At 37.0% G+C, this 18,298-nt stretch overlaps 1 protein-coding gene across 3 annotated transcripts in view; it reads left to right on the top strand.

The window, feature by feature from the left end:
• Nucleotides 1-18,298, top strand: part of CDH13 (cadherin 13) — a 433,086-nt gene that overhangs the window by 332,407 nt on the left and 82,381 nt on the right. For all 3 annotated transcript variants that reach the window (XM_052685882.1, XM_052685883.1, XM_052685881.1), the window contains one exon: nt 15,197-15,337. In XM_052685882.1, coding sequence (XP_052541842.1) covers nt 15,197-15,337 — 141 coding nt within the window. The remainder of the gene's footprint in view (nt 1-15,196; nt 15,338-18,298) is intronic.

Here is an 18,298-nt window from a genome sequence, read left to right as displayed (position 1 = left end):
CCAAGAAAAATAAAAATAAAAAACAGCAAACCGTTGAATTGAACAGAAATGTTTTCCAGCAGTGATTAGGATGTGCACTGCTTTCTCTTACCATACTGCTATAGTGCTGGGGAGCACAGTCTTCCAGAGTGCAGTTTTTCTGCTAGACAGCCAAATTAGTCTATTAGTAAGCGTAAGGGATAACAGAAAGGATATGTACTTTTTCCATTTAACATAGGGAAATTGTGTGAGTAATTGTAAAAATAGGTAGGAGTCTTAATCTTTTTTGTTTATAATTAACGGAGAGGAAGTGGTTGGATTTGAAGTCTTGGAAGTTCCAATGTATTTCTAAGTCCATCTTCAGCCTGATCTCAACCATGTCTGTGGTGTGCTGTTGTATCCACTTAATGGATGTGGCCATCAGGATTGTCACGTAAAAATGCATTTTTGTATCATTATTCCTAGTTATTATATGCGGCTAAATAGCTGCCAGTGCACTAGAACAGGAGCAAATTGCTCCACATGGATTTAAATAGTATATTGCTTAACAGCTGAATCCTTTTGTTGTGAGGATGAACTCCATTGACTTCTGGTAAACAGAGCACTGCAGATGAACTAAGGACAGAATTTGACACCTAAGTACTTTTGGAGGAGTTGTATTCTGTCTAAAAGATATGGCTACTTTGAATGTTGGAAGAGGGATTTTCCAGCTTTTGGTTAAAATGCTTCAATTCTATGGAACTATATCTCAAAAATATCAACAAAACTGGACGTAACATTTCATTCTTCAAAGATTGAACGTGATCAAATCAATGCTTTGTATTTTGCACTTGAAAGGCATTTCAGTGTGTGTGTGTGTGTGTGTGTGTGTATGTCTGTGGAGGAGCCACAGAATTTGTTATCCTCCAACATCTTCTCATAGGCTCTGGTTCACAAAAGTAATTCTCATGCCAATAACGCATGTTGGCCAAAGCCTCATTTATACTGTGTATGTTTCAGCGTGGCTCTGCACTATGCTCAACTCCAGGCAAGTGTGAATGAGTTCCTCTAACACTGCTTTCATGGTCTTCATCCCGATGCACTGAGACTGTGCAAACTCAAGACTCAGCTGTTTCTTAAAGAAACATTTTATTTTTCCTCTGTATTTCTCAGTCCCAATAAAGTGTAATACATCTATCCTGAAACACACTGTAGGCTGGGGCACATTCAGACCTTCCAGACAGTTCTTACGTGGCAAAAATTATTATTAGCCAAGAATAGTGAATTTCATTCAGCATTTTCTCATCAAGCCCAGAGAGCTGCAGACAGTTTCTCTCCCACGGAGAGAGAACCTTTCTTGATTTGATCTCTCATTGTGATCCCCTCCTACAGGAAGCACAGCTGAATGTGCAAGTTTCTCATTCAGTGCCTTTGAAATATTTTTGAAACCGGGATAGATGCAGGGAAGGCAAAGCTATGTAGAGGGAGGATAATGAAAGGTAACTGAATTCTGCATTGATAATCCACTGCTGCCTTTAAATTCTCTGGGAGAAAAGTAGAGATATTGACTGTTTTTTCTATTTTACTTTCATCTGAATGCAATCTGCTTTAGTAAGTTAATATGTAACTAATATGAATTTTACTTTAGATTTTCACAAATAGTTCTATTCCTGCTTCAACAGACTGGATCTTACCAGACACTGAACATTTGAAAAGGCAGTCATCCTAGAGTGTTGTCTCCATCTGTTTATTAAGCTAATTATCTCACCACATACCTTCTAGCCTGCTTTCCAGTCAGCTCTGTTTCTTGAGGAGTTAACTCAGCCTTTTTTACCTCTAGAAAATTGTTTAACTCAGTGACCTAGATAGGCTCTTAAGGCAATAGAAAATTAAACACTATCTTGCATTTGTTTCTTATGAATTTGAAAATTCTCTTTTCCTTTTCTTCTTCTCTCAATAAAGTTTATGCAAATAGCATTAAAATTTATAATGAGACTAATATTTGTTAATCTCAGTTCAAATAATGAATTTGTATTAAATCATAGTTTGAAACCCTTCCATTGAGAGAGGTGGGGGGAGAGAGAAATAGGGGGAAGTTCCTTGTAAGACTTTTATTACTGTTTTACTCTTGTTAAGCTTGAATTGTCATTACAATTATACACTCTATTTTTAGTATTCAATAAAAATTATATTTAAATCCTATTAGATTTACAGTTGCCATGCCAACTTTGAATTTCTCTTTAGAAAAATATTTTGAAGTAGTTCCAGGACATAAACCTGATCCCATAACTCTGACTTGTTTGTTGGTTCGAGTAAGAGATTTAATCTTGTAAGTTAATTATATAAGAGTTTCTTAGTTTTGGTGAAAGTTCCAGTCTGACTGTTTCATATAATCTCTGACCTGCAGAAATGTCAGGAATTAGATCTTGATGTGATTGGCCTCATCAAATCTTTCACTGGTTCCAAAAGCTGTTGAAGGACATCCATAAATATGGATTGAGGATTTCATGCATTCCCCTGGTATTCATTCTAGACGCAGAAAATGCTAATCTGGAGAGAACTGAAAAGGTGCCTCAGTCATTTATTTGGCATTATCACAAATCTTTATGAGATGTCTGACAGTAATACGAAATTACATTTATCTACATGTGTCTAAGATGCAGCGTACTGAAAGGCTTTTGACCCAGTTTGTTTCACGCTATTAAAAGCTCTTGCTTTGCTTGAGGGCAAACCTGCTTATCAAAACATTTGGAGTATGGCCAGAATTCATCTGCACTATAGCTCTGTGTTTGTCTTCTACCATATGAGATATGCTAAAATACCCTGCTGGGGAACACAAGGTTGTATGGATCCTTTCAGCAGCCCATGCTACTTGGATCAGGCCTCCAGGCACGTGGAAGTAAGTAGGCACTGCACATGTAGCTCTTCAGAGCAAATAGATGGGGATTTGGCAGAGCTGAGATGGCTAAAAGGAACAGGTTAAGAGCTTGCTTGTAGACACACGAAGTGTAACATGCTGCTGGAAGAGTAGCAGACCAGTAATCCTTCACCTTCATAGCAAGTAATAAGGGGAGCAGCACAGGGCTGTGATTTTGAAAACTGTCCCTGTGGCACAGTACTTCCCATCCAAGTATGGCAGTGCTTCTCATATCCACAGATGCAGTTTAGCAATTTCTAGCCTTGAGGAGTTCTTTTAATGATGGTACACTTGTCTCCTCCCTGTTCTTCAGGGGAGACAAGTATTTTTTTTTTTTCTTGCTAACAGTGCTACCCATCCCATTCTCTCTCTTGTTGATTATTGCTCTTAGTGTACAAGAGCTGCCTGGAAATGGCACTTCTGGTTTAAAAAACCCTTTACAAACTCACTCCATCTTTGTTCCCTGACCTCTGGTTACTTCCATATCCCTCATAACCTACTTCTGATGTTGACCTCTGTCTCTCCATTCTTGTATTGTAGAAATGGTTCACTTAATTGCTGTTTGTTCTTTCTTGATTTAAAAAACAACAATACAGTGGATTTCTCTTAGTCTTTAACTCTTATCTTTATTTCTTTCTTAATTCAGCAGTTCTCCTATTTTTAGTTTGCACTGCATTTTGGGGACTTCTCATGAAGAAATGCTGACTATGAAGCCAGCCTCCTGATTATTTGTAGCACTGTATAGCACAAATGTAGGATATTTTCATATACTATTTAGTACACCTGCTTTATAATCTTAATTTGCTGTAATCTTATAACAAATCTGTACATTTTGCCAAATAACTTTGTATGCGCTCTAGAAAGTTACAATAAGATATTGTTAAAAATATTAACTGAATGTCTCATAAAAATGGAGAGCATAAGATTTCTTTTGACCTTTGCTTGCACAATATCCTGACTTAAATGGTCAAATGCATAACGATTTGGATCACTGAGTGTTTCTACCTGAGAAGACAGTTGTGCAGTTTGCTTCCCATGGGAATATGTCACCTGGACCTGTTGAAACCAAAGGGAACTTTTGCATTAACTTTGCTGATCTCCCAAGTCTGCCACATCTTGGACCTCCTGGTAGAATATCTCCTTGAATGGGAAGTCCAGGACCGCAGATCCTCAGGAACATGCCAGTTTTATTGTGATGCTGTGTGGGGCAAAGCAGCAAAATTAGACAAATATTTACTTGTTGAGAATGCCATTAGTTCAGGCAAAATAAAAAATAAGTCCATGGCATTACAGCAAACAAAAATATAATGTATTTCCTGTGCAGAAAAATTTATTACACTGACGCAGTCTTGAGCAAGATTTAAGATTTTGTGCCAGAAAATTATGCTGCTAAGAACATACATAAAGGAACATACAGCTGTAGGAATGTGCAGAAAGGAAGTCAAGTTTATGTCCTATATTATTTCTTATTGTTTGAGCAACGTTTCCTATAGTTTATGTCAAGTGTCAGCTAGGGTTCTGATTAAAATGCCTTTTTGTGAGATTTTCTGCTTAACTGCAAAGCTGCACGTTTATTCAGTCTTCCAAAATCCTTGAGAAGATAATTCTTCTGCATGCACCATCTTCCCACACTTTATTTTCTACTGGTTTTCCCCTGGGTCACCACATTAAATTCATGCCATAAGTAGATTTTTATCATGGTATGCTATGCTAATAAAATATACGAATTAGAAATCCATTATTTCTTTTGCAGTGAATGGGAAAAACTGTTGATTGATTTGCAGAAAGAAGTTGCTTACAGTTCTGGTGCATGGACATAAAAGAGGCACAAACGTTAGCAACTAGAATCATTATTTATCAAAAACCACAGTGCTGCAGTGCAAAATCTGCACAAAGCAGTGGAAGAGTACCAGAGATGTAGTCTGAAAGTGCTAATTACATAGGAATCTTGGTGTGATTACAAGGAAACAATGTCTGATGGGAGGGAGGTGAGGGATGGCTGTTTGGATTTTGTGTGCTCTTGGAAGGTATAAGTAGCACCATGACAGGTTAACAAAAACAAAACTTACTAATCAAAGTGGAAAGTGTACAAATTCTAAATAAGAAACGTATTTATTTTTATCAAGGAGGCCGATAAAAAAAAATGCTGAGGACTAAGTAAGAGAAAAATGGAATTGGAGAAATTTTAAATGGAAAATTCTGTTGTTACTCCTTTCATCAGGAAGTAAATCCTCTGGAGGGGCTGATTTTTCACCCGATAGTGTGGTAAGCCATTTTGCAAAGCAGCAATAGTGTAATTGAAATCCATTTTACACCATTTTCCCTCGGATGATTTAAAATTAGATCAATTTAGATTCTGTGGGTATAACCCAATGAGAGTATAAATGCTGTCACTAGAATTGTTTTGTCCATGGGCAAAACTGGTATATTTACTGATTCATTACACTCTCAACAGGATCTTTTATTTCAAAAGGTACCTGGAATTATTACTGGCAATAATACAGAATACACTAAAGTAAAATAAGATTTGCATAAAAAATTAAAGGGGAAAATGATAATAGTGATTAAAATTAGCATTTGGTGACTATTCTGATTGGAATATTGCATTTAAATGTCATGTAGACATGGAGGGTTTGTTTTTTTTTTTTATACCTCCAACTTAGAATGTATCTATTTAACTAGAATATTATGTTCCTGATAATATGCCTGAAATAATAGGCAGTGCTTCCATTAATATTTAACAATATAAACATCAGGCAAAGGTTGTACAACTGGAATCATAGAATATGCTTTTTGCATTAGAGTAGTAATTTTAGAAATAACCTCTGTCCATCTAGACCTGCTGATGTATGGTTGTCATAGCAAGTCAGTAATTGAGTTTTCTGGGCATTTTGACCACCAGTACAAATCTGCAAAGCAGATTACACAGCAGGAACACAATTTCCATCCTGACCTTTATAGCATTGCTTGCTGTTGTGGAAATTGGAATGTTTATGGAGGGAAATATAGCCTAAGTGTTCCTAATTTGTAAGAATGTGGTTTCTGATGTTAACCCAGTAAGCTTCATTTTGATTCATTTGATAACAGATTATGTAAAGACTTGGCATTAGGGAGGTATCATAAAACTTATTATCTTTTATTACCTAGATGGAGAATATTGGTTTAGATGATTATAAATTGAAACTGAAAGAAAACTGCTGTGCAAAGCTCATCAAGAAAGCTGTTTCCCAGAGATCAGCACAGACCTTAACATACATTCTAGTTCACATTCTTTTGTATAAATTGAGTTCAGGAAACATGTTAAGCACTTGTAGATCTGTTTGGGGGTAAGGATGAAGCACCTACTTGAAAAACCCTGCAGCAGGTACTGTCGGGTACTTTGTCAGATGGTTCAGATTTGTCTGGTGACTGCCATAACCCATTTGTGTCACAACCTTCAGAACTTCATGGTATCTATATGTTCTAGTTACTTCTTCTGTCTCATTTGGCCTCTGGCTTATAAGGTTGCTGTCACTGGCTGGTAAAGGCTAACAGTCTTGTTTACTGTGGACTGGAAGGTTCTTCCTGCGTTAGCAAACAGAGTAGACCAAAAGAAACAGATCTGTAGAGCAAAACAGTCAATGCTGAGGGACTGAGCTCCATACTGTATGCTGCAGCCTCAAACTCTAGTCTTGTACTCAGAACTGAGTCACATCATGGCTGCAGTGTGTTAGGTGAACCCTAGGGCACTTTGTCTAGTTGGATTCTGGCTGAAAGAAATCTAGATGCCAGATTCCAAGACCTCACCGTGGTGCAAATTGTAGTAACTGTAAACTATAGAGTAATTCACCGCAAAAGCTGTTTCCTAATCCTCACAGGCGTACACAAACCGTACACAACAGTGTACACAAACCCTGCACACACAGCCAGACAGCTTTCCTGGGATTGTTATTGTCAGCTGGGTGCTGTTAAATGGACTTGATTTGCCTGAATTATCCACGTAGGACTTGATGTTTGATGAACAAGTGAAGAAGGGCACTATGTGGATCTGTGATGTCTTGGAACAGTGAGGTAAATTAACACAAGTGTTGCATTGGCATCCAGGCAGATCTCAGTGGGCTAAACTTTGTTAATCTAATTTCATCTCTGGCGAGATGATAGACTGTTTGATGGTGATGAATCATAAGATAATCAGCATTATGTTTCATTTAGTTTCCGGCAGAAATGTGTGCTAATAAGTACAGTTCAGGAGTACAAAGGCATATAGCGTTCAGGACTCGCGCTGCGTTATTGGTGGGTTGCTTGGTTCTGAGTTGACTTCGTGAGGAAAGACGTGCTGGGTTTTGGCTGAACTGCTTCAAGTGTTCCCTCTGCCTTATTCAGATACTCTTCTTGACACCTTATGAATATAAAGGTCATACTCAAAGAAAACTCCAGCTTTTTTTCCCTTTTCCTTCGGAGATGCCTTTTATGGGACATACTTCTGTGAAAGGTAGCATTTATCTCCTGGATCTGCTGCGTATTCTCCTAAGCCTGCAGAAAGTACTTCAGGGCTTCTTAAACTTGATTCACATTCAAGGAGGACTAAATTCAAGCACTGATAAGCGTGCTTCACAGATCCTTTTGTTTCTTGGCTCAGTGAAGAATTCCTCTGTTTCAGAGGTGCAGGAGCACGTTGTGTGTTTATCAACAAGATCAGTGATAACTGACATTGGCCACTGTCCACACGGTTTAGGAAAGCAGTTTGTTTCCAGGGAACAGAGAGGAGTGCTGACCAGCCATATGTCATTGCTGTTCATGAAATATTTCTGTCATGAATTGGTTTACCCTCCATGGGTTAAATGCTTAGAACTTCATTAGTTCCTAGTCTGTTTTGCACAAACACAATCACAGGCACTCTGTTGCTTTTCACTGATAACAAGATTTCCCAAATTCTAACACAATTATACTTGCAACAGGGAAGAAGATATTACCTTCATCACTGTGCTTGGAGGAATTGAGAGATGTTGCTTGTTTATTTCATTTAAAATGTATGTTTTGGGAGCCCCTATGCTCTTGATGCCATGGTGATACGAAGGCAGACTCTTGCATTCAAAACAATAGAGAACTAAGTACAAATCTGTGGCAACCTACCAGTTTTACCATAAATGCAGCACCTTATATTGTGGCACGAAAGCATGTGTGCATGGTTGTTCGTGAACCATAGCTTAAACTTGTGGGCAGCCAATGCAAAAGTCAGTGGAGCAGGGCTGATTCTTATAACAGGTTGAGGGCCTTGTCAGGGTTAACAATTTGAGGACTGGTCATGATTTTTCCTCTTAAAGTTACAGCAGAACGTTTTAAATAGTCTATGTGTACTGACTTTTATCGTGTGACCTCTGCACCCTTCAGATGCATTAGGGAATCCTCCTAGCAGAGGTATTTTTAATATAGAAATCTCTGAAAAGCTGTCTGTACTGATAACCATGGTGAGTTACCGTGTTGAAGAAACTGACCTCTTCATTTATGCTTTGGATTTAAATAGACTCATTTCTACCTATGGCAAGGACTTAGAATGATTGAATAATTTGCAACTAATAATTTATTAGAACGACTTTGCCCTTCTTTCTCTTCACAAATTGTCTGCAAACAGATTGTACATCTCTAATATGTTAATGGATTAAAATTATTTGAACTTTTTTATTTTAGCAAATATCTTTTAGTCTGCAGATTATTTGAATTGCAAATCGTGACTGTTAAAATGAAATATATAACACTGGAAATAGAGCTGGTTGGGTATTATGGGAGAACAATTTTTATAGGAATATGCTGATCTGTCAAAATTGAGCGCGTTACTGAAACACAACTGTTTGTAGGGGGAGAGAAAAAATCCATTTTGTTGAAAGAAATATATGTAATTACAAAGGGAGTTGTTGTTTTGAGTGCTCCTGAAAGCCAGCTTGAGGTTTAGTTCTTCAGCATTTGGGACAACTAGGTTAAAGTCCTTGTTTGTACAGGAGAACGGGGTCTTACCTTCCTTCCCTCATCTGCTGGGGTCTTTAAATGCAAGCATTTTATTCTCTAGCCTTGGATCTAGGAAGCCATCTCTATCACACACTTGGAAACAATTTCTTTTTTAATAACAACTGCTGAAGGAGAGAATTTAGTCTTCCTTTTTCTTCAAGATATACCTATGAACTCTCTCTCCTATGGGCAGTAAACAGATATTGATTTTCTTCGTAACATGAGTACCTTATTACAATGATTAAACTGTGGAACTTCCTTTTTGATACAAAAAAAAATCTCAAATTGGTGAGCTGAAGAGGATTTGCATTACAAACTTCATTTTTTTTATTCATCAAGCTGTAATTCAAGTTCTAAATGCAAAGTCTCAGACTATGCTGTGCTTTTTACACAGTAGCAGTTGGCATTTAATATAAAAGCTAATATTATAATTATAAAAGCATTACATCTGTTAGAGCTATTAATAGTCACATTATTCCATTTTTTTAATTCTACATTTGTCAAAATCCTGGAATAATGTTAGATTGAATGTTGATATTGTTACTTAACAAGGAGATTGATTATGTCTTAATAGGATGTATTCAGTGCACACTACATGCAATTATCATCTTAAATGAACACAAGCATTTATTTAGCATGAACTTAAATTATTTAAATTCACAGCATTTTTCTTTCTGGCTATATTATAAAGGCATTAGTGAAAACTAAGATACGGTAGCACACTGCTAATATGCTAATATGCCTGAGTATGTTGTTTGTAAACATAATTACAGTGGAAGTGTTGTGATATTGTTGCATTGCTATAGAAAATATCAATAGCCACAAAATAGTACAGAACTCTCATTGGCAACAGGTATTAAGAATATTAAGATAACCTGAAAATACATTTGAAGCCCTTATGAGTGTCTTGAACATTCTGTATCATGTTTGTTTCCCAGATTTTGATTTTAGCAACAGGGTACTTGATGTGAATTTGGGAATTCTTTTCCAATTCTCTTTTTAGGAGAGGCACTGCAATGCCGAATGGAGGCTTAGGTGTTTTGACCATGTGTGCCCTTTTCTGAGCATGCATGAAGCTAAAGGCACTATATGAGGGACACCCAGGGAGAAGGAAACACTAAAGAGACATTTCCTGGAGTCCAGTTGTTTCCTGAGCTTTGTGTCCATCTGCAGTTTATAATAGGTGTTAAGGTGATGCAGGGATTCATTCACAACCTGAAATATTTTCCTGGATCTTAAAATTCGCTAGAAGAAAAACTGCAAAGTATACTGAGTTTGGAGGCAGGCTGATGGTATAAAGAAATACAAAAGGGAGAAATGACATTTTTTGCTGAGATGATTCTTTTTCAACTACTGTATATACAGTTTAAATATGAGTAGAAAAAACAATGTTGTGAACATCTACAGGAAAATAGGTTGAGTGACTGTTGAAACCTCTTTGAATTACAGATGAAACAAAAGACCAGTGTAGCCTAAAATTCTGAACCCAGTCCATCTTCATGACATAGAAGATTAAGCCTTGATCCACATTCTTCTTAGGTTCAGCTTCACAAATAGATTTCCAAATGTGCGGTACTGTGTCCTTCCAGAAAATACATTATCTCCTGAAAATAGGTAGTTGTATTGGAAAAACAGAAAGTATTATTTTAGTAAATACGATGCCCAATGCATGCTGTGCTTGGAAGTACTCTAACAGGGACCAGGCTTTCAGTTTTCAGGCAGAAAGAAGTGTCTTTCATACACATGTAATCCATGTGCCGATTTCATAGATTAGTTTTAGTCATAAGTAGTCCAAAGGCAAAAAGAGGTCTTTGTTAGAATAGTTTTTCTGTGCTCTTCATTCTTGTGAAACTATTATCTACTCCATTTTTCTTAATATTCAAATAAAATGTCTGACCAAAACTTTTGAATTCAGAAGTTAAGAATTTAATTCTATGTTAAGCATCTAAATAAGCACCTTGATTTTTCCTTCTGATTTCATAACCCCAATGAAGTTGATGCAAAGTTGCAATTGTTTTAATTCATTGACAAGTGTTTCTGTTTTCCTTAGGAGCCTAAATTCAAATAGGTAAGATTGATGTATCTGTTCTTGATGGTGTAGGCAAACAACATTTTCTCTGATTCCTCCCACACCTACACAAAAAGGTTATCGTGGCCATTGAATTCAGATAAACAAATTATGCACTGCATGGATGTGTTCCCTTATGAAAGTACCAGAGCTTGATTTCTGCTTCTCACTTGGGTGCTACACTTTGTGATCTTTGTCAGCTCATTAAGATGTTAAACAAAACTTAATTGTGCTCCACAACACCTGCAGTAGGGAGCATTATGTTCCTGAGGTCATCGGCGAAGACAAATACAGAAATGACTTATCTCTCTGGACTCTTGCAGTGATGCTCAAAAAAGTTAATACTTCATTTGAATATTGAAAGACAGGCGAAAAGAAGCCAGGCCTCAGTGAAGACATCCACTTCCTCAGATATTGCACTTCCTCACCTGTAGAAGCCTTTCTTGGTTGTCTTTGCCCCTCTTTCCAAGCTACAGAGACTGACTTTGCTGTTCTAGCGGTACCAGGGCTCTGGGAGTCCACATACAAAACTGGAAATTCAGGATTTGTACATGTTTGAAAACACTTGTGGTCCTGAACGTTTCTTTAATCATGCATTACAGTTCCAGTTGTTCCAGTTACATTTTGAGTCCTACTATTCTGAGAAAGCTTTCAATTCCCGCTGAATTTAAATGGCAGATGAATACTTTACAGCCTGCAAGTGATAGCACATACCAAGATTTGGACTGTTACTTCTGGTGATGTGAAGCACTACCAATAGCTTGCATTTCTTAAGTCACTAATAGTTTTCCTACTGTATCTGTAGGAAACGCACATTAAAAGCTTAAAATTGACATTGTTAACTGGATCCATTCTACGCTTTCTACAAGTCATCATCTGGTTTATTCTAACAACCTATATGTACTGAAATGTTTATTTTCTACTGTTGTGATCAGATCCTGCTGACTTTGTCAGGAATCAGAAGATAAAATGCCAGAAAGACCCTTCATCATGTTATGTACCAGGGCTGAACCAGAGATGTTGAGGTGGCAGGGAGTGAGTCGTGATAGAAGCGTTAGCACTGGCGATGTTGGCAGTGGGTGGGCCTTCGAAGAAGAGTTCTCCTGACAAGGCTCACCTCCTTGGCAATCCAAACAATTTGCCAGTGTCACCCCTGCCGTGGCTAAATGACTTCAGTGAAAATTTATGGGGATAGGAATGCGTCCCCTGCTGTAATTATACAAACTCTGTCAACAGCGCAACCCTCCACAAAGTCACAGCTATAAATAATACGCCACAGAAACAGCAACTCAATGTTCATTTATTAAAATCATCTATTTATCTGTTTTAAACTGTAGATCCGCTTCCTTGAGAATTGTTGCATATTTATGTCACTAATGCCAAGGTATCCAAGTGAACTGGTTTTTTTTGTTTTGTTCTGTTTTGTTTTTTTCCTCAGAAGTGCATTTTACGGATCAGGTCACTGCTTTGAGGAACAGAAGGACCATGGTCTGGTGGCAGGAGATGTTCTGGTGGGATAGTCTGAGTGACTGGGTACTCCTCAAATAGTGCTGGATGCTGCACTGGTCCCCAGACTCACAGTGCAGCAGGGATCAAGGAGGGAAGGAATGATGATGAGGAAGCAAATGGGGGCTGCTGTTCTCTCACACCCCTCCCTCCAAGCTGTCATTCCTCACAGGATTGACCATAGGGGAATATCACACTGAGGTGCAAGACCTGAGCCTTGTAAGTGGGCAGTGGCCAGGTCAGCTCGTGCTGGACACAGAGCCCTCAGATCCGTGCTGCCATCCCCTCAGGATCCACCACTCCATTACATAAATCCAAATAGATGCTGGGGACTGAGCTGAAGTAACTGAGCTGGAATGTGAGAAATGCTTAAAATCCTCTACTGCAATCTCCTCATGTAAAGAGAGCATCTGATGGGAACAAGACTCCTGGGTTTGGATGTGTTGGGAGTTGCTTTCCCTAATAAAGCAAATATTTGGTGACAGAACTAGATGTAGAAAGTGCTGCATAGCAGGAAAAGTGTGAAGTATTCATAATGATATGTGATACTACTCAAAATTCAATGTTTTCCACATTCCACTGCACGCTTAAGCATTGGACTCCTGTCACAGAAATTTCTGCTGCAATAGACACAATTTCTACCATAAATAGGCTTGCTTTCAACAGAAAATGGGACAGTTCTCAAAGAAAAAAAGGCCAATTTATGAGAAAAAGAGAGCTTCTTTTGAACAAGGACGTTTATAAACATGGAATGATAAATGGCTTTGCAAATTTTCCATACTATAATAATAACTTCCTAATGAAAATAATGAAAAAGTTACATTTAGAGAAGGGGAGAGAAGTTTCATACAGTTTTTAATACATTGAAAACACTTTAGAAAAGAAACATATGAAAACTGTAAATCTCGTTCCGGTTTGTAACCTGAATTTATGTTGGAGACATCACTAATATTTCTTCATGTATATTTATACTATGGTATAAATCAAGATCTTGTTCTGAGTTTGCCTTCTGTGATGAATTTCAAGAAATAATGTAAGACTTAAGGAAATACTTTTCTTAGGATTCTTAAAGTGAGAGTGACAACTGATTAGTAGTCTGTATGTTTTTAGGACTTCTGGTTTGACTCATTGATTTTACATGCAAATATATTGCTTCATGACAGGTTGATTTGATGTGCAATTGATTGGGTTGCTTTTGTCTTGGCCTAAAATGCTTCAGGAATTGGAGCCTCCTTTTTCATGCGTGCTCCTAGAGGGATGTTGTGTGTACCCAGGAGAACACACAGCATACTATTTAGTGAATGCTTTCGAATCCATTAGCTGTAAAGTAGACCACGTGGCCTAGGAGGTTGCTTCACTAAGCTAGGGATGAAAATTGAGCCTGTTTTAAACTGTAGATGGTGAGATGTTCTCTGCTACTGGATAAGCCCTGTTCTAGCCTCTTTGGTTCTGCTTCATCGGGCAGCGTGTGGATGGCAGACAGAGATCAGCGCTGCTATATGGGATTTCACACGAGTTTCCTCCCTGCATGTTAATTCTCTGGAGTAGTGTTGCCTGAAGGACATGGGATGAGTGATGTCAAAGATGTGCAGCCTTGGTTCTTGCATGCACAGATGGCTGATAGAGCTGCTCTGAGGATAAAAAAAAAGCACTTGAGTGAACCACCCTTGCTGGTGCTGTTATGTGGCTTTTCTCCTGAGTTCCAGATTTGTTTTTCAGAAAAATTTGTTTTAAAAATCCACTACACATGATATTCTAACATATAGCTTCAAAGGTTGTTGCAGCACCTTTCCATCTGTGTTCTCCATCAGTTATACAGCACATACAGTCTTTAGGCAGGTAGTTCCATGTGAGGCAGCCATATAAATGGGGAAAATAATTGTTTTAATTAGGTACCCAGTCTCATCTCCACTGAAATCTATATCAAAACTCTGTGTTTCATGGGAGAAGATTCTGATGTTGGTAGTAAGTTTTGATGGGATGTATTAATATTCAGCCATCCAAACAGATGTACTTAATGTCTGATGTGAGAGAAGTGAATTACAAATGCTTTGACATTCCCACTCCAGAACTTTGGCTGCAATTTCTTGTTTTTCCCCAAGTCATGGCAGTTTTTCAGAGTAGGTAAAATAAAGATGGCTTTTCCTGTAGACCTGTGTTGTTAGTGCTGTCTTTTTCTACTAGAGGTGAACAGTCAGATAAGTAACCATGGCACAGAAATTGGATACACAGATATAAACCACATGACTTCATATAATATATAATAGTTGTTGCCTGTTTTAGAAACTACTTTCTTGTTTTTTGCTTTTTTTTTTTTTCCATGAAGCAAACTTAGATCACCATTTTAAATGCTAATATTCAGAGTGAATTAGATTTAATAAAATAAAATGAATGTGTATGTAGATTATGGCATTAGTATTTAATTATGTACCCATCATAACACTGATGAGACAAGCTCCTAAATACCAGTGCATTGAAATGAAAGCTTTCTCTTAAAGAGCAATTATATTTTAATTTCTTCTCTCTTTTCTAACCTTCTTAAATAAAGGGTTATATACTGTTTACCAGTATTCACCTGTATTCCTTCATACTGTATTCCACACAAAGTTTCCATTGTCATGGCTGAAGCTCAGAGAAAGATTTGTTTATGTTTTTGTAAAGCATTAACCAGATCCATTTCTATACCACGCTTTGACAGATTGAATTAAAATCTTCACGTGAAATAAAAGTAATGTTTTTTACATTTTTTTCTGTAATCTTTCCAGACCATGGAAACACCGAAGTACGAGCTGGTTATTGAAGCCAAAGATATGGGTGGCCATGATGTGGGACTTACTGGAACTGCAACTGCTACTATTCTTATTGATGACAAAAATGACCACCCACCAGAATTTACCAAGAAGGAGGTAAGAACTGGCCATTTGTGTTCCACGAAATGTTGCATGTAATTCTAATTTAGCTTGCTTTTGAATCGAAAGAAGTTCCTTATTGGAAGAGGAAAGTACTTAGACATCTTTGTATCTCAACGTGATAGACTTTCCCAGGGCTGTTCTTTTATCTTAAGTGAATATTCATCATTTCCAAAACACAGTGTAACCACAAGGTAAAAAAAATTACATCAAGGTTTATCATTCTGAGATTGACTAGTGCGGTGAAAACTTGTAAAGTAAGTTCACTAATGGCAACCTTCTCCTTTTGTTCTTATGGGGGGAGAGCAGAGAGTCCTGTCTACTTCTAGCTTAGGTCTTTTGCCAGCAGGGAGTGTGGATGAGAGCAATATGTTTTGTCCTGGCTTCTGTACTTCAGCTGGAAAAAAAGCTAATGTTGTCAGTTCTGTATTGAAAACTATGGTTGTAAAAGCTTTAAGTTCAACTTACAGATGAAATTTTTCAATGAAAGTCTTTTTCCTTGCATGTTGAATCCCATTGAACAACACTGAAAATCTTGGGGGAAAAAATTCCTTGTTTCAGGCAAAGCATGCACCTAGTTTCCTGCCCTTCCTACAATACTCCTTTCTCTCACCTACCTTATTAGCCTTCTTGCACCTTATTAGTGTGTGGTTCTTACATCTGGCATCTGGAGAAAATTAAAGACCATAATTTCTACCTAAAATTCAAACTAGCTGTTATTATTATAAATGTTTCCTGAAGCTCTGCAGTTTTTAAGGAATATTCCCACAAGCTGAGAAGTAAGCCCTAGGAATGCTGATTTCCAGGTAATTTGAGAAGAAAAGGGAACTCTATTGTTGTAAAGATATTCTTTTTCTTTAAATGTTTTTTTTTTTTTTTCCTTTGCATGTATTTTTTATATATTCCTTGCCTAATTTTAGCAGTTTGACAACAGATTATTTTGAAATAAATTACTGCAATTTTACTTGATTAATTACTTCTTTCATAAATGCATATTGAATAACGTTAAAAAAGAAAGGAGGAAGATTACAAAAGCAAGGGAAAAGGAATAAATAAGAAACAACGACAATTTATCCAATAGGAATATTAATTTTCACTAATCAATTGCAATAGCCATAATTGCTCACTTTAGCAGTATCATTACACTCTCCTGAAAAATACAGTGAAGAGCCTGATCCAAACCTTTTAAAGATGTACATGCTAACTAACCTTAGAACTGCCCTTTAGATCAGCCTTTCAGTTCTGTGAAAAGTGTTTCCTGTCAACCTGCGGTTGAAATATATTTAAAATATTGCATTATTTTAACCTTCTTGAAAATAATTAACAAATGTGTTAGGGCAATACAGTGTATTTACAACTAGGAACTACTTGCGCTCATCAGTAGTGAAAACAATTTGTGCCTTCATAGTACTACTTACTTGAATTTCCAAACTTTCTTGTTAAAAGAAGAAATGTGTATTGATTATATCCTGTTTGCCCAAAGAGTTTCCTCTGGCTACTTTGTAAAAAACTTGGGTGCCTACTTAGCCCCTAAATCTATTGTTAGATAATGTCTGCTTCTATGGAAATTTGGAAATGTTTATAAATTCATTTCAGGTAATGATAGTACAAGACATTTTTACTCTTAGAAATGTCTGCGTCAGTATAGAAATGAAGAAGTTGTGAAGAAACAGCATTGTCGCATTATGTGACACACCAATTTTCCTATAGATATATCTTTTTATATATACCTATACATTGAATGTGTAACTACCATTTTGAGATGTCAGTGACCTCAGAAATCTTCCTTCTGCGCTGCTGAGTTGTAGTCTTATCCCATGTATAAAGGAAAAAAAATCAGTCTTTAGATGTACAGTATCAGGTCCCTTTACAAACACATCCTCTAATTATGTAGTATGAGGGAAGGGAGAGAGTCATTTAATAAAAATAACGCCACTTGCTTTGGCTTACTAATTTAAACACTTAGCTCTTGATGTAAATACAAGATGCATCCTACAGTACTGTTGATTTGAAGAAGACTTGAAAGAAAAAGGCACATTCTACGTGACAACTTTAGAAAGCATAAATATAGTAAATGTATAGGTTTGATTTTTGTATGGTTAGAGATGGCTGCTTTAGTATTAGGCTTGTATAGTACTGCTGTATGTTCACAGCTGTCTTCCTTCTCTTTGAAGATATTTTCTCTCACTGTCTTTTTCCATGTTATAAAACAAAGGAATATTTACTGGCCTGTATTTTCTCTGGTAGTATCATTTCTGCCCAAAATATCTATGGCTTTTGTTTGCCTTATGCTGTTGATAGCTCAGTTAAGCCATATTTTCAATGCATTCTCTACATCTGTAACCACAAGGGCCAAATTACTTCCTGATATGACAAAGTGAAAGGGAATACATTTGTAAGATCTGGATTTCATATTAAATATTTTTTCACCATTGTTTAAACAGAAGTCTGGATATTGTGTTAGTCCAATACCAGGCACTTAGGCTGTGGACAAAATGACATTTTATGGAATGCATTGTTATATATATCTTTAAAAAGATATCTATGCTTTCAGTAACATTGATGCCAAGAAAAAGTTAATAATTTTTCAAACTTCCCTTAGAATTGAAGAGTTCTCTATATATTTCTATTCCCAAGAAGCCTTATGTGTGTTGGAAGATGTTTCTTTGAGTCTTCATTTCAAAGCAGTCTCAGCCATGCTTGAACAAGTCTCTCTCCATTGGAGATGAATTTTATCTTTTGACGCTTGACTGATCTTCATCTTCTTTTCTCCAGAACTTCTGACCATACTGAAACTCTTGTGAACCAAGTCTATGGATCTAAACCTAAGCAATACTTTTCTGTGTATTAATACTTTCAATATTTATTCCTTGGAAGCCAATTCCTTATACACCTATTCAAAATACACTTTAATAGGTTTATTTGATGTTTTCAGAAAGATCTAAATGTTCTTTTGCT

This window comes from Tympanuchus pallidicinctus, unplaced genomic scaffold (assembly GCF_026119805.1).
Source record: "Tympanuchus pallidicinctus isolate F22 unplaced genomic scaffold, pur_lepc_1.0 scaffold22, whole genome shotgun sequence".
In the NCBI taxonomy this organism is placed as follows: domain Eukaryota; kingdom Metazoa; phylum Chordata; class Aves; order Galliformes; family Phasianidae; genus Tympanuchus; species Tympanuchus pallidicinctus.
This window is presented reverse-complemented; position numbering and strand designations above follow the sequence as displayed.